This window comes from Schistocerca cancellata, chromosome 9 (genome assembly GCF_023864275.1).
Source record: "Schistocerca cancellata isolate TAMUIC-IGC-003103 chromosome 9, iqSchCanc2.1, whole genome shotgun sequence".
In the NCBI taxonomy this organism is placed as follows: domain Eukaryota; kingdom Metazoa; phylum Arthropoda; class Insecta; order Orthoptera; family Acrididae; genus Schistocerca; species Schistocerca cancellata.
Genome location: NC_064634.1, coordinates 303,397,744 through 303,424,171, shown reverse-complemented (window position 1 = coordinate 303,424,171; position 26,428 = coordinate 303,397,744). Strand labels below are relative to the sequence as shown.

The following is a 26,428-nucleotide window of genomic DNA, read 5'->3' as shown; positions in this document are numbered from 1 at the left end:
AGAAGAGCTTTCCTGCTCGCATCTTCGCTATTAAGTACAGATAGACTAAAAAATTCGTGAGAACAGCATTTCAGTTTATACTTTAATTGCAGAAGAGATTTGTGATTGATAATAAATATAGTTATCGCCAGAGAAACTATGGAATTGTGACTACATGTTCAAAAAAAATTTGAAATTGAGTCTTATGTTACTGTACTGGCATACCTATTATAAATAAAGGATAAAAAGTAATAAAGATTCCCCCCACTTCTTCTAGTATATCAAATATAGCTTTCCACCTTCATTGTTAATTATTTTGATTTCTATTACCGTATGCTGCTTAAACAAAAATGTGACGAAGTGAAAGCGGTAAGTAGTTTCTTAGGCTACAAAGAGAAGAATGTGAAAGTATTTCAAATTTCGTAAAACTTTTAATCTAAGACACACTCTAAGACAACCAACACGAAGGAATTATCTGAATGAGCCGGAAATCGGTATATGTTATCTGCATGTATAGACAAACAAATGACTGCAGCTAAAAAAAAAAAAAAAACAAGATTTATTCAAGAGAAATAGCTTCACAAATTGAACAATAACGCGTTGGTACACCTCTAACCCTAATGCAAGCAGTTCTTCGGCTTGGCATTGATTGATAAAGTGGTCGGATGTTATCCTGAGGGATATCGCGCCAAATTCTGTCCAACTGGCGCGTTAGAGCGTCAAAATTCCGAGATGACTGGAATGTCCTGACCATAATACTCCAAATTTTCTCAGATGGGGAGAGATCCGGCGACCTTGCTGGCCAAGGTAGGGTTTAGCAAACACGAAGACAAGGGGCAGAAATTCTTGCCGTGTGCAGGCGGACATTATCTTGCTGAAATGTAAGCCTAGATGGCTTTCCATGAAGGGCAATAAGGCGGGGCGTAGAATATCTCCGACGTACGGTCGTGCTGCAAGGGTTCCACGGATGACGACCAATGCGGTCTTGCTATGAAAATAAAAATGGCACCGTGGATCATCAACCCTGGTTATCAAGCCGTATGACATGCGACAGTCACCCTGATATCACAACTCTGTGCGGGGCGTCTCAAAACACGTCTTCACTGGACACTGGGGCTCAGTTCGAAGTGGGAATCATCCTTGAAGGTAGTTCTACTCCAGTAAATGTGATACCAGGCCAAAGACGTGTCTGGAGACGCCTCAGTTGAGAACCTTTGGAGCATTACGAGCAGGGTCTCCCGATAAGATAGGGATATTGATGGTCTAACGCACCAATTGGACAGAATTTGGCACGATATCCCGCAGGACGACATCTATCAGCTCAATCACTCATAAGGGCCATAGGTGGACCAACGCGTTATTGATTTGGTCAATTTGTGAAGCTCTTTTTCCTGAATAAATAATCCTTTTTTTCTGAAATTGTAATCATCTGTTTGTCTGTACATGTACATCGCATGTACCGATTTCCGTGCATTCGGATAATTCCTTCGTAATGCGTCAGGGATTTTTTTTTCTTTTTTCCTGACAGTGTATTTCGACAAGGAAGCAATCTATAACACTCTCATGTAGACAATTTTTCTTTACTTTAGTTAGTGACAATAGGTTCTTGATAGACCAGGACGGCTTCAAACACCTGTCATGAATGAATAAAATTTACAAGGGTCACTCTCAAATTCTTCAGCACACATCTTACAAAGCTACAGCGCTTCTGTAAATGACACAGACTAAAGAGCTCATATGGGGTGTTAGGGAATTCCGACAAGTTGAAGAAAGGCAAGTTTACACCCAGTCCCCTTCCTGAACAGGAGGACATACAATATTCATCTATTATTTGATGCACTCAAGTATCCACAAAAGGAGATCGGCGGTTACTATGATATCTATGGTCATATGGTGTCAGTTAGGACGGGAAGATGCACATTACGCAAAGAAAAGTCTAACATAATTCCTGCTACAGGAAAAATGACTAAACTAACTACATCATCTTAAAGCTGACCGTGAGGTGAGCGATTCGAGCCTTAAACCACATTTTGTACATTGTGTCTTAAAAATAATTCGCATTCAAAACTCAAGTACTGTGATACGAAGCAGTATTTTTATTGTACCTTTTGATCTATATGTGTCACATAAATGTATAAAGTTCGATTTAAAAGAAGAGAAACTACTCTACAGTCTTGTGCTATCAGAAGAGTGACATGTGTAAATTTGAATTGGCGCGCAAATTAATTAGCTAAGAGCAGATTAAACTCCAAGGAGTAAATGTACTTAAAAGAAATGATTAAAACTGATTAAATACACTGAAGTAACATTTGTGTATGTGATTTACTTTATTCAGCATACAGCATTAGGGCGTCATTTCCGTGAACAGTGTACTAATTGGTAAGTAAAATTCAAAGTATTAATTCTACTAATTAGTAATTAACATTCAAAGTATTAATTGTATATAAAAATCTACATGCGTCAACGATAGGTACAATATAATTTCCATAGATTGATATGTCATACATGTTGTGGTAACAAGATTTGTGACATTATTGGTTAATCAAGTATATCATATGGTTCAAATGGCTCTGAGCACTATGGGACTTAACATCTGAGGTCATCAGTCCCCTAGAACTTAGAACTACTTAAACCTAACTAAGCTACGGACATCACACACATCCATGCCCGAGGCAGGAGCCGAACCTGCTACCGTAGCTGTCGCGCGGTTCCAGACTGAAGCGCCTAGAACCGCTCGGCCACAGCGGCCGGCAAGTATATGATATTTTCTCGTAAATGTTTTGCTTATTTTAATTTACCTATAACTTTAAAATATTAAAAGTACGAAGAACCAAGAAGTATTATTTATTCAGCACCAGTAAAAAACCCATTCTTAAAGGAATCGAAATCTCCTGTATATAACAGCTTCAAACATCTGATTACTCGCACTCTGCAAGTGAGTTGTTGTTGTGGTATGGTGCTCAGTCCGAAGACTGTTTAGATGCAGCTCTCCATGCTACTCTACCCTACATTTTTGAATAACTACTGCAACCCACATCCATCTGAATCTGCTTGCATTATTCATCTTTCGGTCTCCCTCTACGATTTTCACCTCCCGCCCCACGCTTCCTTCAGTACCAAATTGGTGATAGTTGATGACTTAGAATGTGTTCTACCAAACGATCGCTTCTTCTAGTCAGGTTGTGACACAAAATTTTTTCCTCCCCAACTCTAATCAAAACCTTCTATTCTCTTCTTGTCCGAACTGTTTATCGCCAGTGATTCACTTCCTTACATGACTACACTCCATACAAATACTTTCAGAAAAGACTTCCTGACATTTAAATCTATACTCTCCTTCACAAACGTTTTTCTTACCATTGCCAGTCTACATTTTATATCCTCTCTACTTCGACCCTCATCAGTTATTTTACTGCCCAAATAGCAAAATTCAACGACTACTTAAGTCTCTAATTTTCTAATCTAATCCCCTCAACATCACCTGATTTACTTCGGCTACATTCCATTATCCTCGTTTTGGTTTTGTTGATGTTCATCTTATATCCTCCTTTCAAGACACTGTCCATTTTATTTAACTGCTCTTCCAAGTGCTTTGAAAAGGAAAAAGCGGTTAATGCGCTAAATATTTGACGTTACCCGCATGTAAGCAAAAAAGTTTAGAGAAGATTTGAAATTATGTTCAAAACTTGTTAGAAGTCGCAAAATGTTCTCATCGTCAAACGCTAGATTAATGTAGTATGGGTGATTTGCACAATGTTTTAAGCAGTTTGTCACGGTTCTGTATGTTTACGATGTTGCTGTCAGTTGTTAAAGATGATGGTTGTGCTTCACATGTGCACGTCGTGAGAGCAACGAAGTGTGACTAGTTTTCTATGGAGCAAGGGACGAACGCCCATCGAGATCTACAGAGAAGAGCAGCCAACACATGGGGAAAAGTGTCTCGCTTTGACAACTGTAAGGTGATGGTGTTGTGAGTTCGACAAAAGCCGTAATGTCTTGCATGACAATGAGCGGTCGAGAAGGCCTCATCGTCACTGTCTGATGACAAAATTTTCCGCGAGGATGTAATGGTGAAAGCAGATTGGCTTGTGCACATGACAGCCATTTTCCGGGAGCTTTGCATATCGTATGGGAGAGCTTACGGCATAGTTCATGGGTGCACGACAATGCGAGACCACATGTGGCATTTAGAACTGCCGAAAAGCTCGGAGCATTCCACTGGGAGGTTATGGAGCACCCACCATGCATACGAGACCTTTCCCCTAATGATATACACATTTTCGGACAGCTGAAGAAGTTTCTGGCAGGACAGCGGTTCACAAGTAACGATGAAGCCAAGACAGCTGTGTCTGACGGTGGTTCCATAGTCAGCCAGACGAATTCTGCGGTGGGACAAATGTATGAACCAGTGTGGGGATTATGAGGAAAAATAGTGTAAGGCATGTTGAATATTATGTATATTTGTCATTACCTGTATGTACCTTACTTTGGCTAGTAAAAAATGGGGGAAATACTTTCTTATTTGCTCTCATAATATAGGTACCTGAGCGCTGCTAATGAAACATCACCATAAAAGATTGGTCCACTAAACAAAAAGTTATTATGTGTATTGTTTGAAAGAATATACACCATTAACGAAATATTTTATTATATGTTGGGGTCAGAGACAGCAAAGGACTTGGAAGAGCAGTTGAATGGAATGAATGGTGTCTTGAAGGGAGGATATAAGATGAACATCAACAAAAGCAAAACGAGGATAATGGAATGTAGTCGAATTAAGTCGGGTGATGTTGAGGGTATTAGATTAGGAAATGAGACATTTAAAGTAGTAAAGGAGTTTTGCTATTTGGGGAGCAAAATAACTGATGATGGTCGAAGTAGAGAGGATATAAAATGTAGACTGGCAATGGCAAGGAAAGCGTTTCTGAAGAAGAGAAATTTGTTAACATCGAGTATAGATTTAAGTGTCAGGAAGTCATTTCTGAAAGTATTTGTATGGAGTGTAGCCATGTATGGAAGTGAAACATGGACGGTAAATAGTTTGGACAAGAAGAGAATAGAAGTTTTCGAAATGTGGTGCTACAGAAGAATGCTGAAGATTAGATGGGTAGATCACATAACTAATGAGGAAGTATTGAATAGGATTGGGGAGAAGAGAAGTTTGTGGCACAACGTGACCAGAAGAAGGGATCGGTTGGTAGGACACGTTCTGAGGCATCAAGGGATCACCAATTTAGTATTGGAGGGCAGCGTGGAGGGTAAAAATAGTAGGGGGAGACCAAGAGATGAATACACTAAGCAGATTCAGAAGGATGTAGGTTGCAGTAGGTACTGGGAGATGAAGAAGCTTGCACAGGATAGAGTAACATGGAGAGCTGCATCAAACCAGTCTCAGGGCTGAAGACCACAACAACAACAACATGTTGGGGTGTCAGGTCACACAAATGGTATACTTACCGGTTTCGTCTTGTTTTCATGTTAATAAAAGAAAGCAAAAGGATGTCTCACAAATGGTATAATTATCGTTTTAATATCATTTCCAAGTCACTATCAGATGATCTGTTTAAAAAGAAAGAAAAAGTTGGATATTAAAACACTAGGAAACTGAAGAGTACTAATATTTTTCGTCTTTCGTCTTTTTCGTCTTTCTTCTTAAATAGATCGTCTGATGATGACTTGGATAAATAGCCAATAACTATACCATTTGTCTGATATGAGACTGAAAACTTACACAAAACAATAGAAAAATTCACACATTTGTCGCTGTGTTTCTCTAAGACAGTGTGCTTAGGCCAGTGGTTCCCAACCCTTCTGAGACCGTTACCCCTGACAGCTATCACATATTAGTTAGTACCACAGCCCCTCTCCAGACACCATCATCATCGCCTAAGTAAACTTTATAATGAAAAAGAATTTTCTTTGACCACTTTTATTTTTAAAACGACGAAGGATGTTTGATATTTAGTTTTTGTAGGTGTGTTATGAAACAACGAACTGATGAACTAATGAGACAACGGACACTGCCTATTTTAACAACCTTTTTTTTATATTACGATGAAAAAGTTTTCAGTGCATCGCCAGTGCAACCTATTGTGTTGCTTCTTTAAATGGCCTATTCGCGTAGGGAGGTATGATTATCTGAATAAGCTAACAGAAAGTTGAAGGGTAAAGTATCAATTACGTTATGTACCTCATTTGTTTTATCAACAATCTCGGTGTCTATCGATATTTTGAGCTTGTGCGTTAAAGATATATGTAATTGCGCTCTCCCGGTCTGTGGTGTTAATTAAAATTTATAATATGCGGAAGGCGCATGTTTTCATTCTCGTATCTAGCTACGTCCTGTTCTCCACCTCCCGGCTGCGTCTGGATCACGGGGTTCCGGATTCGATTCCCTGCCGGGTCGGAGTTTTCTCCGCCCGGGGACTGGGTATTTGTGTTGTCCTCATCATCTCATCATCATTCGGATAGTGGCGAGACTGGAAATGGAAAGATTGGAACTTGTAGGGGAGCTGGTGACCACAATGTTGGGCGCCCCACAAACCATCATCATAATCATTCACCTCCAGATGTGACGAGCGCTTGTATTTTTAAATGGAACTTTTCGGAGAAAGTGTCAAAACCAATAGAGAATAGCCGCCGCAGCCGCGCCGCCACTATTGTACATCGTTGGGGAGACAACGTAAATATTAGGTCGTACACAAAAATTTAAACATTGGATTAATGTTCCATAACTGCCACAAATTTCTCAACATGCGTGCTTCCATACCTGCACGCGCTTCTGGCATATAAATTCTGGTACAGCTAAACGAAATTACTCCAGCTCTGAATAATTCACACTATCTTTCTCCCCCAACCACTATATTACAAATTTTTCTCGGACAGGACAGCTACTTATCCACAATGAAGGTAGACATGTGTTGCAACACGTGTACTCTCTGCACCACTGCTCTCCCTAGCGACATTTGCTTCACTCACAGCATGCATCCCCATTTAAAATCAACAACAACCAAGTTAAAAGGTGTGCACTGTGCTTGGTAAACTACCTGATTGCTGGACCTCTTACTTCTGAATTGGCAGAAATTGGAAGACTTCAGTGCTTCATTTTGACTACTGCCACTATAATAATAATAGTAATAATAATAATAATTATTATTATTATCTATTACTCTTATGTCGTGCTGTCAATTATGAGGGGCGTTCAATAAGTAATGCAATACATTTCTTTCCTCGGCCAATTTCGGTTGAAAAACTGCGGAGTTTATGGGGTATCATGGAATATTCACCTTCAGCCCCTGTAATTTCATGAAGTTCCGACAGGTTGTGGCGCTATTCATAGCCATCAAAATGGCACTTGTAAAATGTCTACAGAAACATGACAGTGAACAAAAGCACAGTGAGTCGTTGGGCGATGTGACTGTCATTATGGCAACAACGTCGCGCAAACCTGTCCAATCTCCCATACGTTGGCCGGCCGCACACAGCCTCAGAAATTAAAGAAACGACTTCAGCGTGTTCGTCACCAAAAAACTGCAAACGAACTTCTCCAAGTCAATGCAAGGCCTCGTACAAGTCTGTGCATCCGAGAGGAGCTCACAAAACTTCACTGGACTGTTCTTTCTCATCCATCCTATAGCCCGGATCTCGCACTGTCCAAATTCCATCTGTTTGGTCCAATGAAGGATGCACTATGCGGGAAGCAGTACATGGTTGACGGGGAGATTATTGATGCAGCAAGACGTTGGTTCCGACGTCAACTAGCAGAGTGGCACATATGGGGAAAACTGTCTCGATTTGAGAACAGTAAGGTGATGGTGTTGTGAGTTCGACAAAAACCGTAATGTCTTGAATACAGCCCCACCCCTCCCCCCTCCCCAAAGTAAGGTGGCACAAGGCCGTCGTATTGAACATAGATTATGTTGAAAGATAGGGTTTTGTAGCCAAAAGAGTGGGGAATAATGTGGTGTATTGGAATCCTGAATAAAATCAATCTGGTTTCAAAAAATAAATGTTTCACAATTTACTGAACGCCCCTCATGGTTCGTTTATTTGTTGAAAAGTGAGTAATGAAACAATTTCTAGCCCTTCGTGGGAACTACCTATAACTCAGACAAGGCATTATCGTGAGGCATTTAAGCATTGTGATGTGTACGTCTCAATTTTACTGTTGTAGATGCGTGGTATAAAGTACAAACTATGGACTATATGAGGAAGAAGATATTCATACATTTGTTTCACCAAATGTTAGCCCTACCACAAATGAAATGGTCGTATGGCATTGTTGGTCAGGAGACCCCCTCGGGGTTGTTCGGCCGCCGTATTGCAAGTCCTTTTTAGATGACGCCACATCGGCGACGTGCGAGTCAATAATGATGAAGGACACACAACACCCAGTCCCCTGCCGGGAATCGAACCCGGGCCCCCTGCGTGGTAGGCGGTAACGTTACCGCTACGCTACGGAGACGGACAGCCCTACCACAATGCGTCAAACGTTAACAATGGTATTCAAAACACTGCAATTACTGGTAACTTATGAAATAGTGATAATAGTAAAAATATTTTCAAAATAATTTAGCTTTGTGCCTGTAATACAATCGAAACGTTTTGTTTTTATCCCTAAGAAAAATTCATTTTACCTATCAGTCGGTACTTACTACCTGGATGGGAACCATCGACTTAGACGGAGTAACCGTTAATGAAAGTCAGTGAGCCAGGAAGCTGTAAACGAGGCGGGAAGCTGTAAGCCCTTGTGACACAGTACTTGGCACTCTGAGTGGGAAACCACACCTGTGATTATATGAACGGCAAGTTAGGCACAAGTTTTCACAAAGACAGAAGTATTTCGAGCCACTTGTGCCATAGATCGTGTCCGGGCCATCGGTGCCGACCGACCGCCGTGTCATCCACCACTAATAGCGTCATTGGATGCATCATCAGTGGGGACTCTGAATTTCCAGGCACACTGCCGAACTTAAACACTTTAACAGCATTATGAGACTTAGAACACACCGCTGTCCATTATAATTCCAAAGTCTTGAAGTTGGAACGCAACAAATGCCAAATTGGCTTAAAATGTAGCACCTGCTAGCATAAGAAAATGATTAGCACGTCAGCACAACCACTCATAGTACGTAACAGTGACGTCATCTACTTTCTTTTGGTTTGTTGGTTGACTGATTTAGGGGAGAGGACCAAACAGCGAGGCCGTCATTCCCATGGCGTTAGGAAAGGATGGGGAAGGAAGTCGGCCGTGCCCTTTCACAGGAAACATCCCGGAATTCGCCTGAAGCGATTTAGAGAAATCAGGGAAAACCTAAATCAGGATGGCCGGACGCGGGTTTTAAACGTCGTCCTCCCGAATGCGAGACCAGTGTGCTAACCACTGCGCCACCTCACTCGGTATATATAAAGAAAGATTACGCAGCAGATATGTCATATAGAAATCACATTCGAGTGTTGCTTGTTTGTGAGAAGACAGTGACATGATTCGCGCAAGTAGGAGAGACGACTACCTGCGCGTGCCGAAATTTCACAATAGCAGTAACGTGACATGTCCAGACTGCAGATACACTACTGGCCATTAAAATTGCTACACCAAGAAGAAATGCAGGTGATAAACGGGTATTAATTGGACAAATATATTATACTAGAACTGACATGTGATGACATTTTCACGCAATTTGGGTGCATAGATCCTGAGAAATCACTACCCAGAACAACCACCTCTGGCCTTAATAACGGCCTCGATACGCCTGGTCATTGAGTCAAACAGAGCTTGGATGGCGTGTACAGGTACAGCTGCCCATGCAGCTACAACACGATACCACAGATCATCAAGAGTAGTGACTGGCGTATTGTGACGAGCCAGTTGCTCGGCCGCTATGTACCAGACGTTTTCAGTTGGTGAGAGATCTGGAGAACGTGCTGGCAAGAGCAGCAGTCGAACATTTTCTGTATCCAGAAAGGTCCGTACAGGACCTGCAACATGCGGTCGTGCATTATCCTGCTGAAATGTAGGGTTTCGCAGGGATCGAATGAAAGGTAGAGTCACGGGTCGTAACACATCTGAAATGTAATGTCCACTGTTCAAAGTGCCGTCAATGCGAACAGAGGTGACCGAGACGTGTAACCAATGACACCCCATACCATAACGCAGGGTGATAAGGCAGTATGGCGCTGACGAATACACGCTTCCAGTGTGCGTGTACCGCGATGTCGCCAAACACGGATGCGACCATCATGATGCTATAAACAGAACCTGGATTCATCTGAAAAAATGACGTTTTGCCAGTCGTGCACCCAGGTTCGTCGTTGAGTACACCATCGCAGGTGCTCTTGTCTGTGATTCAGCGTCAAGGGTAACCGCGGCCATGGTCTCCGAGCTGATAGTCCATGCTGCTGCAAACGTCGTCGAACTGTTCGTGCAGATGGTTGTTGTCTTGCAAACGTCCCCATCTGTTGACTCAGGGGTCGAGACGTGGCTGCACGATCCGTTACAGCAATGCAGATAAGATGCCTGCCATCTCGACTGCTAGTGATACGAGGCCGTTGGGATCCAGTACGGCGTTCCGTATTACCCTTCTGAACCCACCGATTCCATATTCTGTTAACAGTCATTGGATCTCGACCAATGCCAGCAGCAATGTCGCGATACGATAAACCGCAATCGCGATACGCTACAATCCGACCTTTATCAAAGTCCGAAACGTGATGGTACGCATTTCTCCTCCTTACACGAGGCATCACAACAACGTTTCACCAGGCAACGCCGGTCAACTGCTGTTTGTGTATGAGGAATCGGTTGGAAACTTTCCTCATGTCAGCACGTTGTAGGTGTCGCCACCGGCGCCAACCTTGTGTGCATGCTCTGAAAAGCTAATCATTTGCATATCACAGCATCTTCTTGCTGTCGGTTAAATTTCGCGTCTGTAGCACGTCATCTTCGTGGTGTAGCAATTTTAATGGCCAGTAGTGTAATTGTTCCTTTTTATAGCTGCTCACGTTGGTCGGGACAACATGACTCTCATATGACTACTGTATCGATGGGTTCAGTGAAGCCATACTTAAAACTATGCAGGAACACAATGGCCCCACCCGCTTAGCGTCCGAGAGGACAGATATGTTATTAGCTTGGCTGTGCAGGGTCGCACAATATCGTCAATCGTCATATAGCTTGAGTCATGGGAAGACCTGTTTGCAGCTAGACAGGTACCCATACAGCCAGCACGACGGCGCTGGTACACTGCGGGCTGTCAGCATGCGGCCAATCTTGCGTCTTCACTTGACGCGGCAGCTGAAAAGGGAGAACCGCAGTGGTGCGATCATGAACAAAGGAGTGGCAACATGAATTTTCTTTAGACAATTTAAGCTCTCCGTACAGCATCACGATTAACCTATCTGTGTGTAGAGGATACAAGTAGAAAAGACGGACACTGCGATGCCGCGTTCGTGGTGGTCATACGGGCCCAGTACATCGCATGACGGTATGGGCTACCATTGCATACACGACAAGATCACCTCTAGCTCACGGAGCCGATTATCTGAACAGCAGCAGCTACGTTTCTGATGCGTTAAAGCCGGTAGCTGTCCCCTATTTGCAAGGTCTCCCTGGCGTTATCTTTCAACAAGATAGCTCGAGACCGCATTTTGTGTCTATTGTGTTGAGCTACCTGGATAGAGAGGTGTACGAATATTGTGTAGTTCAAAGCAGCGTATGTCCTGATAGGCTGTGACCGTTCTTAGTGCCATGTAATTCAAAATCATAGAGAGTAAGGGGTTTACCAGTCTCCTCATGTATGTGGCATCAGTGAAAGAGCCTTCATTTCATTTGGCAAAGTGCAGTCACTGTTCTTTCCAACGAAAACAGAAACGTTTGACATGCATAGGCAGATTAGATGTTGCGTGTAAAATGTAGATGGGATGTTACGGTTATATACGTTATAGAAACTGCATAATATGTAAGGTGGCAGAATAAATGAAGGCCAATTTCGCACCTTATATAAGAGTTTTATACATCGTAATGGGAAGGTGAATATGACATCTAACTTACTTCAGCGGTAATGAGCAGATTTGCCTATTAGAATGAACTGCAAAAGGGAAGACACGCAATCGACGGTATTAACACACGACTCCTATATAATGCATGCCAATGAGCAGAAGGTAAAACAAGCAGCGAGAGGAAACGTTTTGTGTGGAAGCCAGCGTGGGCAGACGCAGATGCTGCACCTCGGGATGCACTACAGAAAGCTCTTAAGGGGGTGCGTCCTGCGGCGGGTCAGTGACACACACTGCAGGGGGAGTAACGGGGCCACCAGTAGTTGGTTGGTTGGTTTGGGGAAGGAGACCAGACAGCGTGGTCATCGGTCTCATTGGATTAGGGAAGGATTGGGAAGGATGTCGGCCGTGCCCTTTCAGAGGAACCATCCCGGCATTTGCCTGGAGCGATTTAGGGAAATCACGGAAAACCTAAATCAGGATGGCCGGACGCGGGATTGAACCGTCGTCCTCCCGAATGCGAGTCCAGTGTCTAACCACTGCGCCACCCCGCTCGGTACCACCAGTAGTAGGACAGAGAGAAGATTTGGAAAACTGTGTTTCGGAACGATAAAGGCATACAAACAAAACCAGTGACGTATTCTATCACGTGAATTGCAGATGGTACACACACGATAGAAACACGTAACGTTTTAGGCGTCTGGAGCAGGCACAAAACGTCCGACTGGCGGACACACACTGGGAAGGAGTAAAGTGCCGAGATTTCGATGCAGTTCAGTGGTAGGACCTGTGGTGTCACCGCCAGACACCACACTTGCTAGGTGGTAGCTTTAAATCGGCCGCGGTCCCTTAGTACATGTCGGACCCGCGTGTCGCCACTGTCAGTAATTGCAGACCGAGCGCCACCACACGGCAGGTCTAGAGAGACGTACTAGCACTCGCCCCCAGTTGTACCACGACTTTGCTAGCGACTACACTGACGAAGCCTTTTTCTCATTTGCCGAGAGACAGTTAGAATAGCCTTCAGCTAAGTCCATGGCTACGACCTAGCAAGGCGCCATTAACCATATCTGGAGAGAGTCTCACTTGTATTATCAAGAGCGATGTACCACAAGGATGAATTAAAGTTAAGTATTAAAGAAGCTACGTACTTTTCTTTATTGCATTCATAACGTATCCTGTTTCAGACCTCACGCAAGCCGGCGTGTGTGTACGCGTGCCTTTCGGTTACCCGTCACTGTGGACTGGCTGTCTTGTCAGTCCACAACAGTTTGATCCCATCCTCGTCGCCAAACTGTTGTGGACTGACAAGACAGCCAGTCCACAGTGACGGGTAACCGAAAGGCACGCGTACACACACGCCGGCTTGCGTGAGGTCTGAAACAGGATACGTTATGAATGCAATAAAGAAAAGTACGTAGCTTCTTTAATACTTAACTTTAATTCATCCTTGTGGTACATCGCTCTTGATAATACAAGTGAGACTCTCTCCAGATATGGTTAATGGCGCCTTGCTAGGTCGTAGCCATGGACTTAGCTGAAGGCTATTCTAACTGTCTCTCGGCAAATGAGAGAAAGGCTTCGTCAGTGTAGTCGCTAGCAAAGTCGTGGTACAACTGGGGGCGAGTGCTAGTACGTCTCTCTAGACCTGCCGTGTGGTGGCGCTCGGTCTGCAATTACTGACAGTGGCGACACGCGGGTCCGACATGTACTAAGGGACCGCGGCCGATTTAAAGCTATCACCTAGCAAGTGTGGTGTCTGGCGGTGACACCACAGGACCCTTACGATTGGTACAGAGAATTTCCTCAAAATAAGAAGAACGGTCCTATTGGTCGAAAAGAGCCATGATGTGGAGAACGAAAGAACCAAGGTGGGGAGAGAGTTCGGCTACGAGAAAGACGGGAGCGAAATTTTCGAGGACTCTTCTCTGAACTGGTGTCAAGTGCAGAACGGAGCGCATAACATTCTGTACGACGCAGAGGAGAAATTTGTGTGAACACTTCGTTCACATCGGCTGACCTCCAGCTAGAAATAAGCTGTAGCATCGTTGAGCTCCAACTGTGGAGAAATGAACCAACCAGTTAGTTAATTGTTCTTGCGGGAACTGAGAGGGCATTATAATGTGCACGCTGCTCCATCCATGAGCGTGTATGTTGCCATAGTCTGAAACTAGGGATGGGTTCACGTTTTCTCGCATATCGAGAGACATAGGGAGAGTTTCTGCTGGAAAATTCAGCAAAGGCCTATTTAGATTTTATAGGAATTTCGGTGGGCGAGAGCAGCCGGGCAGACGAGAACTCATCGCAGCTAAGGTAAATACCTCGTGCAGAGGCGTAAACTTGTTGGTTCACCAGCTTGCCTCCACTGTAAACTCGAGCGACCTGGGGTAATCTTTTGCTCGGTTTGTCACAAAACTAACCATCCTCCGTGGACTTGATTGTCAGCCTAAAAATACTACCGAACTTTGTACCGAAATCGGATGATTTATCATAGTACTGGCCAACATCATAACGTAATCGCAAGAATAATTTTGTAAAGAAACTTCTAGTTAAAATTTAATGTTGTTGTGTTTAGGATTATTTAACTTTCTGAGAGTTACAATTTAATATTGTTGTGTTTAGGATTAGTTCACTTTCAGAGGCCGAGAAAATTAATATGGCTACAGATGAAGAAATAATGAACAACGAGCGAACTGTAGAAAGCGATAATTCGTGATATATGGTAAGTGAGTACGTCACCCCAGTTGTTCAAATAATTAGTGCAAGCACATTTAATTTGTGGAGACCTTTGACTTAAAGTATTTTAAACACAGACTAGAGCTGTTATGGCAGCTTTTTATTTCGATCTCTCGCAATATGTTAAGGGAAGGCATTGAGTAGGACCCTTGCATGTAGTGGCCAGATGCTCCCAGTTCGACGATGTTACTAGGTTCCATAAAATAACCTAGGTCTCTTTACGTTCCGAAAATTCAGCGAAGGAGTAGAAGCCCCTCACGATGGATGCAGCTCTGTAGTTTCGTTGAATAACGCGAGTGCAAAGCGCGGGGTTTGCTTTCTATGGCTTCAGTCACGGACGGGGAGCGGAGGATGCCGCTGGTCGTTTTGCGAGCGACCGGCTGAAATGAGCTGTCGTCAGACGGTTAGCTATGCAAATTGGAAACACCTGTGGCTCCAACATCATACTGAAGTCCCATTCGCGAAAGATAAATGACGCCAAAGCGTGACGTTCTCTCCACTCAATGCATGCTGTGCCGTCCGCGCTTTCGGCCGCTATTCTGTTGGTAACAACTTGAGATCTGCCTCTGTTTTAATGTCTAAATCTAGTATCCTGTCGGTACGCATGCAACAGCATTTGCTACCTAACATGTTCCAAAGCGCCGCGCATAAAAACGGGGTTCTTCCGGGACTCGGAGCTCGGGTTCTTTTGGCGATAGACAAGTTGGGTCGAGTGTTTTAAATAGCCCCTGGGCTAGGAACAATTTTTTCTTATCAGAAGGATCGTCTTAGTGTCACTTCCTACAGTACAAGGTTAAAGTATGAATACTCCACAGTTCCTCCTGCTTAGGCAAATGGAGCAAATCAGTTCCTTCTTTTTCCATTTGTTGTGGTCTACGGTGGGCATGGTGAGCTTACGGAGAAACCATTACTTCACTGGTGGTTCCTCAGAAAACTCCCAAAAAATTTTTACCAATTTTTTCGCACCAAAACCGGGCCGCAGCTTCCAGGACTGCTATGTACGACAAATGGCTGAAATTTGCAGAATTTATTCCTAACATCCATATGTCGAACAACCTTGAAATTTTTTATATATCTTTATCTGTTTCCGAGAGAGGCGAAAAATAAATAACCGAAGCAATTTTCTTCCCGGTTTCAAAAATCTTGTTTTAATTCTTGGGCGATTCCTTGGTAAAACCCAAAAAAGTGCCAATGACCATTTTTTCGTATCAGAATCGAGTAGCGGATTCCAACACAGCTACGCAGCGTAAAAGATTGAAATTTTTACGATATGTTCCTATCACCTTATAACACTCCCTAACTGCTACTGCTATACCATAACCTTAAAGTAGGAGTCAGTATGCAAAACAGAACTATTTGGCTATAGCAATTATGGTATAAAGCAACAGATCTGTGTTACCCTCTGAGAGGAATTTTGTTATGTTGACCGTGTTGTTCCTAACGGAGGTGGCTTATCGGAAATGAAAGTCAGAATTACGTTAATATTTGAACAGTAACAAACGAAATTTTGTTTATCTGCACTGTTTAATTGATAAATAAAACGGTCGCCAGCCTAACTAGGCAATAGAATGATTAACATTCTCGTTCAAGAAAATAGGTATAAGTAACTATAATGGACAAAACTCAACCTAGACTTGGCCACACGCGAGTGCAATGAACTCTGACACACATATGTTTCAAGATTGACGCTAATAACTGGAGCAGCACAAACTATTTTCTAAATTATAACACGTAGAGAAAAAACACTATCACTTTCAGGGTTTACACAAACTGAGTGGTCTTTATACTGTTAATATGCACATAAGAGAGATAAACACTTAGTGATCATGAACATATAATTTCCTACTATGCAGTTTTCTACTTTTACTACTGTGAAACATAAAATTAACATTAATGTAAGATACTGACCCACTTTCTGATATTAACAACAGGTAGTAGTGTGATTATTTACTAAGCAAAACTCTATAAGCCACTGTCTTGAGAAATTTTAATTTGAAGTTGGCAATAACACTTTAATAAGCAGTTTTACTAGGAAAATTATTTCAGCAAGCATCATTAACTTTAACTTTCTCTTTACTATGCTCAAAGGGCATTAATTAGAAAACTGGGTTTCAATGTACTTTCAGTAAGGACACTCGGTAATCACTTTACTTCAAACGGAGAGGACCCTGAGAGGTGTTATGATGAGGAGTAAAATCAAGGTAGGTACATAAATTCAGATATGAATTACCTTATATTTCAGCACACTAACACATCCATTAGGCTGATCCTTCACTGTACATCAATGCAGTATTCCGATACAATGATTGCGCAATGTGGTGGCAACTGCATGTTGGTAGGTGGAATTGCAGGTAGAATTGCTGGACTCTGTCATTTCTTGGTGGCGATGATAAATACAAATTCCAGAATAGTTCCAGCTATTTATCCACCCATCCGAGGCATTGGAAAGTAGCAGAAAAAGCCTCCCTCGGAATCATTACAATATGCATCGGTTGCTTGGCAGTCCCCGACTGGTAGCTCGTCTCCGACTGCTGGCTCGTCCCCGACTCGTAGCTCGTCTCCGACTGACTATCAGTTCCACCTTTTCTACCTAGGCCAACCACAATTTGCGCGCGCTACACAGTTCCGTTCCCGAGGGGAACCACTACACCTTTTACATACAAATTAACTAAGAACCCTAAGTGAAGGTCAGCAGTTTACATAACAGCAAACAAATACATTAAATAAAACAGAACATTTTCACATATTGACACTTCTACAAAAAATTATTTACACAAAATTACAATTATATACAGTAAGTTTTGTTCCCTCCAAATGGGACAAAGATTTTAAATTACAGATACACTACTTTGCATAGAATCAAATCAAGACACCAAAGTTTTTACAAAGAAAAGAGTACACAATTTTATGTTATCGATTCAAACACATTTACAGATGATCAAAAATGTAACATTAAATAAAGCAAAATAAATCCATACAGCATAAGAGCTGTGGTGTTACAATCTCAATCTCGAACAGTCTAGAAAATTTTCTTGAAAACTTTATCCGTTTTCGAGACTAAGAGGTTCAAAATTTTTAGCTCATGAGCGGTTCCTTAGAGAAACTCAATAAAGCGTTTTTTACCATATTTTTGTGCTAAAACCGAGTCAAAAAAGATATCGATCTCGAACAACCTTGAAAAATTTTTCGACATTTTCTCCGTTTCCGAGGTAGAGAGGTTGAAAGTTACCCTACTTGTGCACGTAAAATAAGCACGCAAAATTCGGTGTGAGGCGAAAACATAGTTTACAACGTGACGTAGCACGGGAAAACACGCTGTATAGTGTCTCCATTATCATCAGTACGGTTCTGGAAATCCTGTGTTGTAATACGGAAGCACTTGCTAAATTGCTGTGCACGTGAAATCCGGTCTGAGATGTAACATTGGTTTTGCGTTACTTCAGTTTCACAGAACGAAGTTATCAAAATTTCACTGGCCCTAAATTTCTTTTCATATGGGTGACATGCCTGCTGTGGCAGGAAAAAGAAGAGAATCAATGGAAAAATTGTCCTATCAGTGCACAAAAAAGGCAAATATGCTCATATTTAAAATACTCTGACTGAAAAATGGAGTACCAGCTGCCTCATTCTACCTTCATCAACACCTTTAAAAACTTTCACAAAAATTTTGGCTTGCAAACATATTCGTGCTTCTTTATACTGAGGCAGAAGGAGGTAGAGGGAAAAGATGGAAAAATAAGAAATAATGAAAGATAGGGAAGATGACAGACAGAGGTTGTGGTAGAGAAACAGCAAAGGAGAAAATGCCAGTGAGAGAGAAAGAGAGGGAAACAGCGGCAGTGGAACATAGTTGATAGTGACAGAACAGTGTTAGGAAAACAGTGAAGGAGAGAGTACCTGCGGGAGAGGAAAAAAAGACAAAGTAGAAGTGGGTGAGATCCAGTGATAATGAGAGAAAATATGACAATGGCAACGAGAAAGAGAGAAAGAGAGAGAGTTAGAGTGACAATGAGAAGAGGCAGCAACAGTGAGAAGGAATGAATGAACAGGCTCTGTAAGAGAGAGCAAGAGGGAGACAATGACAACGAGAGGAGACAGTAGTAGCAGGGAGGAACGAAGGAGACTGTGGCTGTGGGACGGAAGGCAGAGACACAAAGAGATAATGACGAGTTGGGCTGAATGAGTGAGTGAGAAAATGGCAAGTGGGAATGGATGGGTACGAGCGACTTATAGCAGTGGACTAGTGGGTGTGAGTGAGATAGTTAGGGGAGATTGTGGGAGAGAGAGATGAGCTGCATGTTTAAAACAGTGTGAATGTTTGGGAAAGATTTTAAAGGTACTGAAGAAGAGAGAATGAGACAGTGATAACCCCATTTTTCAGACAGTCTTTTTAAACAGGAGAATATTCGCCTTTTCTGTGCTCCGATAGGAGCATTTTTCCGCTTGTTCAGTAATCTTTCATTACCACAATTCCCATGGATGTACGTATTTGTGGTCTTCCATTTGTTCAGGCTTGGATGTCCACGGCGTCATCTGACGTTTGAGACGATATTCAGAGTTATCTGTTATCTTTCTGCCTTGCTTCCAAACCGGCCTGCAACGATTGTACACGTTCTGCGTTATGTGTGTCTCTTGATTATCCAGCCACGGCACATGTAATTGAATTTTGTCAAGACGAAAGCTCCATGGCGTCGCCAGGTTAGCTGCACATAATTATGTTAAATTTAATTGTTTGGGTTATTTGGAAAGGATAATATGATTTGTACTATCGACAATATTATTACTCTCGTCTGCATGCACATACATTTTGGGTTAAATTTGTACTAATACGATTGTGCGAGTTATGTGTTTACTTCGTAACTCAAATTTGGTATCCTCGGCACACTCTTGACACTGAATGACGGAAATTGAATTCCCTAACGATTTGCGAAATGGAATGTCCCATGCGTCTAGCTGCAACTACCATTCCACGTTAAAAATCTGTTAATTCCTGTCGTGCGGCGATAAACACGTCGGACACCTTTTCACATGTATCACATGAGTACAAATGACAGCTTCGCCAATGCACTTCCTATTTATACCTTGTGTACGCGAGACTACCGCCATCTGTATATGTGCATATTCCTAACGCATGACTTTTTATCGCCTAAGTGTTCACCATAAAACATTTTTGTGTGCCTGTGAAAAAAAAATCTTGATAACTACCATGAAGTCGAAAGAGTGTCAGCGCGTCTTAGCAACTGAACCAAATGAGAAATTAATAGAAAGACAGAAAAGGTGTTGTAAGCTTGATGACGGAAAGAAGACTTTAGGCGATATTATATTGAGGGGTTGCGATCCTCCGAGAGGCTGCTATATTGTTTAGTAGAAGCAGTGTCGTGTCCCACCCTATGCTCTGGTTGTTCCGGGAGGAAGGAACGGAGAGCAGCTGACCGGCATTGTGGTGCTAGTGCAAGCTCAGACACTAGGTGCAGCGCTGTGTACTCACCTGAAATCGTAGATGGGGCCGTAAACCTTCCTCATGCAGCGCAGGTACCGAGCCAGGTTGTCCTTCCGGCAAATCATGGAGCCCTTCGGTATGTGATTGGTGAACTGCAACATGCAAACGACTGTATCATGTCAAGCGCTCAGCATTTCACAGCAGCGAAGGCAGTGGAAATACTTAAGAGGGGGTGTTTTACATCTTAGTTTCTCTTTCGCATGATGCGTAATAAATTGCAAAAAGGATTGACCCAAATACTACAGGGCTATTACAAATGATTGAAGCGATTTCATAAATTCACTGTAGCTGCATTCATTGACATATGGTCACGACAAACTACAGATACGTAGAAAAACTCATAAAGTTTTGTTCGGCTCAAGCCGCACTTCAGGTTTCTGCCGCCAGAGCGCTCAAGAGCGCAGTGAGACAAAATGGCGACAGGAGCCGAGAAAGCGTATGTCGTGCTTGAAATTCACTCACATCAGTCAGTCATAACAGTGCAACGACACTTCAGGACGAAGTTCAACAAAGATCCACCAACTGCTAACTCCATTCGGCGATGGTATGCGCAGTTTAAAGCTTCTGGATGCCTCTGTAAGGGGAAATCAACGGGTCGGCCTGCAGTGAGCGAAGAAACGGTTGAACGCGTGCGGGCAAGTTTCACGCATAGTGATGTGAAAGATTCAGTGTTTAAATCTCGTCTACCAAGAAACGTGCCAGAACTGCGAGCTCACATCAACAATGCTTTCGAACTCATTGATGGGGACATGCTGCGCCGAGTGTGGGAGGAACTTGATTATCGGCTTGATGTCTGCCGAATCACTAAAGGGACACATATCGAACATTTGTGAATGCCTAAAAAAACTTTTTGAGTTTTTGTATGTGTGTGCAAAGCATTGTGAAAATATCTCAAATAATAAAGTTATTGTAGAGCTGTGAAATCGCTTCAATCATTTGTAATAACCCTGTAGATATTTATTTTGACAGACCTTAATTTTGGTAAGCTATTATAAAGAACAGAAAAGAATGCTGATGATCTGTTAGATGTCAATCAGCTAGGCTGTAGGAAATGTAAAGGCACCAGAGTAGCAGTTCTGACGTTGCATAATGGAAGCAAGACTCAAGAACAATAAAGACATGTTCATAGCATTTGTTGATCTGAAAAAAACATTCGTCAATGAAAAATAGTGCAAGATGTTCGAAATTCTCAGGAAAACAGATATTAGGCGTGTGGAAAGACGGGTAATATACACTGTGTCCAGAAACTTAGTATCGATTTTGTAGAAAACGGTGCATCACAGGAGCATTGTAGATGTAAAAGTTGTAGTTGTTGGTGTAAACGATGGATTGGCTTTAAGGCACAGTTGAACGTGTGTCCTGCTGTTAAAGTACCAGAAAAGGCGTGATATTAACTGTGCAGGAGACAACCATTGTGACATGGAGATTGCAGAGGCTGTAATATGCCGAAATTCGCACGAGATTTGATCGCCAACTCCATAAACCTGGACCTACTGATAATTCAATTCAACAGTTACTAAACCAGTTTCATCGCAGTGGACAAGGTCGTTCATCAGCTTCTGTTGACCAAACTGAAGACATTAGAACATCCACTCAATAAAGTCGAAAATAGGTGCCTGGGCCTACCTGACTCGAAGGCACACAAAGTGTTGCTGACACTCGCTGGAAAAAAAAAAAAGAAAACGCTGCCAATCTGCAGGTTCTCCACCAATTACACGACGAGGATTTGATAGAAAGTATGCACATGAGCCAGGACTTCCTTAAAAAGGATCCAAATCGTTACATCCTCAACCAGATCCTATTCAGCGACAAAATAACCTTCCAAACTTGTGAACGGTTAACCGTCATAACTGCATCGTTTGGGCTGACTCCGCACCAGTGGAGTACTTGGAATTCCAGAGAGGATCCCCCAAAGTTAATGTGTGGATGGCAGTATCCACTGACAAAATGTCCCGTTCTTCTTCGCCGAAAATTCCATCAATGGGGCAATGCACCTGGATATGTTGCAATAGTTTCTTTCACCACAACCTAGACAGGATGAATGTGTGCGTAATGTTTACTTCCAACAGGACAGATCACCATACCATTCTGCCGTAGATTAGCATACTTTTTTTAATGTTGTGTTTCCTGGAAAAGGATAGGGCGCGCAGGGTTCATGATCTGGCGGTGTGTTCTCTCGACATCACACCGATGGATTTCTTCATCTGGGGATTTATCAAGGGACGTTGTGTTTTGCCGACACGGTATCAACTCAGTTTTCGAGCCCGGAAACCTAATTAGACTAGCTGCTGTAGCTGACACACTACAAATGCTCGAGATTGTATTCCATGCCACAGTCGGCAGATGGGAAGTTGTGATTGGGGGGGGGGAGGGGAGAGGGGGGGCAGGGGAGGGTATGGAGCTCACATTGAATGTAACATGTGACAAACATAAGCCACTACAAATAATAAGAATACAATAATTATTCCTACAAAATCGATAGTTAATTTCTGGGCGCCCTGTATAGTATGTAAAGGAACTAAGAGAGTAAAATAATAATGGCAGACCAAGAACAAAGTACTTCATTTCAGAAAGGTGTATCCGACCCTAATGTTCAATCTACACACTGAAAAAGAAGTGACGGAAATAAAAAAGAAACGGTCGGGAATAGGATTAAAGTTGTCGGGATACCAATGGTGAGACTTACTGATGACACTGCAGTCTTCAGTGAGAGTGAAAAGAATACAGAACCTGTCGAATGGAATGAACAGTCTAATGAGTACAGAATATGAATGTAGGGTAAACTGAAGAAAGACGAAAGAATGAGGAGCAACAGGAGGAGATCAGCGGTAAACGTAACATCACAGTTTTTAACCACAGAGTAGATGAAGTAAAGGAATTCAGGTATCTTGAAAGTAAAAAACATATGATGGTAGAATCAAGGATCATAGAAGCATACAACCACAGGCAAAGAGTAATTTTGTTGCAATACGAAGCCTACTATAGTATTAAACATAAGACGTAACTTTAGGAATGTACGATTGGTGCACGGCATTATATGGCAGTGGATCGTCAATTGTGGAAAAACCAGAAAAGAAGGGAATTGAAGCGTTAGAGATGTGGTACTGTGAAATGATGATGATGATTAAGTGGCCTGATAAGAAAATGAATGAGGAAGTTCTCCGCTGAATGGACAACGAGAGAAATACGTGGAAAACATTGACATGAAGGAAGTCCAGTAAGACAGGACAGGTGGTAAGACATCAAGGAATAACTTGTGTGGTACTAGAGGAAGCTGTAGATGAAAAATAAGAAAATTAAAATAAAAAACAAGCACCAAGAGAAATTAGTACTTCAGGTGCCTCAATATCGCCTTGCACTATACGGTTTTTTGTGGACCAAGCAGGGTATGTTGGTGTCAACGTTTCAAGCTATTCGTAGCGTAACTAACGGCGCCAGATTTAGATTTCCCGTGGTTTATGTACATATGTTGCACAAAATGACAGGATGCGTCCTTAGGAAAGGAAACATCCAAATTCCTTTCCAATCCTTTCGCTGTCCGAACTTGTGCTCTGTCTCTAATGACCTCAACGACGACGGGAAGTTTTCCATCGTTACGTTGTGTAGAACTCTGGCGAAAATCATTTTAAAAAGTGTGGTAGCTCACAGCGGAAAGGGACATTAAATATGCTGTTGTTGTTGTTGCGGTCTTCAGTCCCGAGGCTGGTTTGATGCAGCTCTCCATGCTACTCTATCCTGTGCAAGCTTCTTCATCTCCCAGTACCTACTGCAACCTACATCCTTCTGAATCTGCCTAGTGTATTCATCTCTTGGTCTCTCCCTATGATTTTTACCCTCCACGCTGCCTTCCAATACTAAATTGGTGATCCCTTGATGCCTCAGAACATGTCCTACCAACCGATCCCTTCTTCTGGTCAAGTTGTGCCACAAACTTCTCTTCTCCCCAATCCTATTCAATACTTCCTCATTAGTTATGTGATCTACCCACCTAATCTTCAGCATTCTTCTGTAGCACTACATTTAGAAAGCTTCTATTCTCTTCTTGTCCAAACTATTTATCGTCCATGTTTCACTTCCATACATGGCTACACTCCATACAAATACTTTCAGAAATGACTTCCTGACACTTAAATCTATACTCGATGTTAACAAATTTCTCTTCTTCAGAAACGCTTTCCTTGCCATTGCCGGTCTACATTTTATATCCTCTCTACTTCGACCATCATCAGTTATTTTGCTCCCCAAATAGCAAAACTCCTTTACTACTTTAAGTGTCTCATTTCCTAATCTAATACCCTCAACATCACCCGACTTAATTCGACTACATTCCATTATCCTCGTTTTGCTTTTGTTCATGTTCATCTTATATCCTCCCTTCAAGACACCATCCATTCCGTTCAACTGCTCTTCCAAGTCCTTTGCTGTCTCTGACAGAAATACAATGTCATCGGCGAACCTCAAAGTTTTTATTTCTTCTCCCTGGATTTTAATACCTACTCCGAATTTTTCTTTTGTTTCCTTTACTGCTTGCTCAATATACAGATTGAATAACATCGGGGAGAGGCTACAACCCTGTCTTACTCCCTTCCCAACCACTGCTTCCATTTCATGTCCCTCGACTCTTATAACTGCCATCTGGTTTCTGTACAAATTGTAAATAGCCTTTCGCTCCCTGTATTTTACCCCTGCCACCTTTAGAATTTGAAAGAGAGTATTCCAGTCAAACACATTAAATATACATTGGAGAAAAAGATTTTATTATGTAATGCGAGAAAAAGTCGGTTGAAATGGCTCTGAGCACTATGGGACTTAACATCTGAGGTCATCAGTCCCCTAGAACTTAGAACTACTTAAACCTAACTAATCTGAGGACATCACAGAATCATCCATGCCCGAGGCAACATTCGAACCTGCGACTGTAGCGGTCGCACGGTTCTAGACTGAAGCGCCTAGAACCGCTCGGCCACATCGATCGGCGAAAAGTCGGATGAAATATTTGTCACAGTCATCGTAAGCTGATTGGACAAAAGTTAGTCATCTCTAGAGAACTCAATAGAAGCACCACGTAACTCCGCCCGTGGACTTGCTTAAGAAGTACGTGCCTCCATGTTAAGCCATTCGCCGAGGATTTGATCGCACAGTTTCATCAAATTGCGGGGATGCTGATGTCGGCGTTTTACGCTCTGTTCGAACATCACCCAAAGATTTTCTGTGGATTCAAGTGAGTTGAATTTCCAGGCCAATCGAGATGTAATAGTGTGAGCGAGCGTTCAGAAAACCGCTACATGTTCTTCCAACGTAATGAACTTGCTGTTGTCGTATTTATGTGGATGTGTGAGCAATGATCTCTTGAAAGGCGACCCTCTCCAAATGTTCATTTCATGTAGTTTCCATATTTATTTATTTATTTATTGATTTATTTAACCTGGCAAGATTAGGGCCATCAGGCCCTCTCTTACATCTAACCAGGCATTCTACTTATTTTACATTCATACATTTTAGTAGGCATGTTAAACTACATCTAGTACAAAAAGTGAAATAAACAATTAGAAAGGTACACCTGGAAAAATACATACATATAGAGTTTATATTCGTAGATCATAGGTATTAGACATTATTGAAGAGAAAAATTTTAGATAGGAGCGCTGGCAGCAGGGAGTATGAGGGAGACTCATGGTGAAGGGAGGAGAAGAATAGAGAGACATGATGAAACATAATTAAGGAAGTATAAAGGAAAAGAAGATTGCGTGGCTAATAGAGATAGATGAAGAGGAAGGCATCTCAGGAGCAAGATAGAAGACGCTAGCTTTGCTATTTGACAGATGAGAGGATTGGCCTGGTACATTAATTTTGTGGAGAACTTTATGAGGATGATAGTAGGAAATGCTTCAACTTCTTCTTAAAAGCAGCAGGAGATTGAATTTTGCGCAAGGTAAGGGGCAGTTTGTTCCAGAGGCGGACAGCGGCAACTGAGAAGGAGTTTGCAAAAGTTTTTGTTTTGTGAGTGGGCACAGTTAGGATACCAAATAAGAGTGACCTCGTGTTTCGATTATGATGGCATGACAGGTTTTTAATCTCTGAAGCAAGGTACTGGGGTGCTTGCGCGACGAGGAGTCTGTGAAGTAGACATAGAGTGTGATAGTCACGCAATTTGTCCGGCCGCAGCCACCCTAGCTCGGAGTATGAAGCACTAACATGATCATATCGGCGAATGTTGCA

At 42.4% G+C, this 26,428-nt stretch overlaps 1 protein-coding gene and 1 non-coding gene across 2 annotated transcripts in view; both read right to left on the bottom strand.

Annotated features, from left to right (window-relative positions):
* Positions 1 to 26,428, bottom strand: part of LOC126101371 (uncharacterized) — a 422,171-nt gene that overhangs the window by 171,453 nt on the left and 224,290 nt on the right. Inside the window, exon 4 of the mRNA XM_049912038.1 lies at positions 20,198 to 20,301. Within this exon, the coding sequence (XP_049767995.1) occupies positions 20,198 to 20,301 (104 nt within the window). The remainder of the gene's footprint in view (positions 1 to 20,197; positions 20,302 to 26,428) is intronic.
* Positions 8,372 to 8,443, bottom strand: Trnag-acc (transfer RNA glycine (anticodon ACC)). The gene has a single exon. It is a non-coding gene; the product is annotated as a tRNA-Gly (tRNA).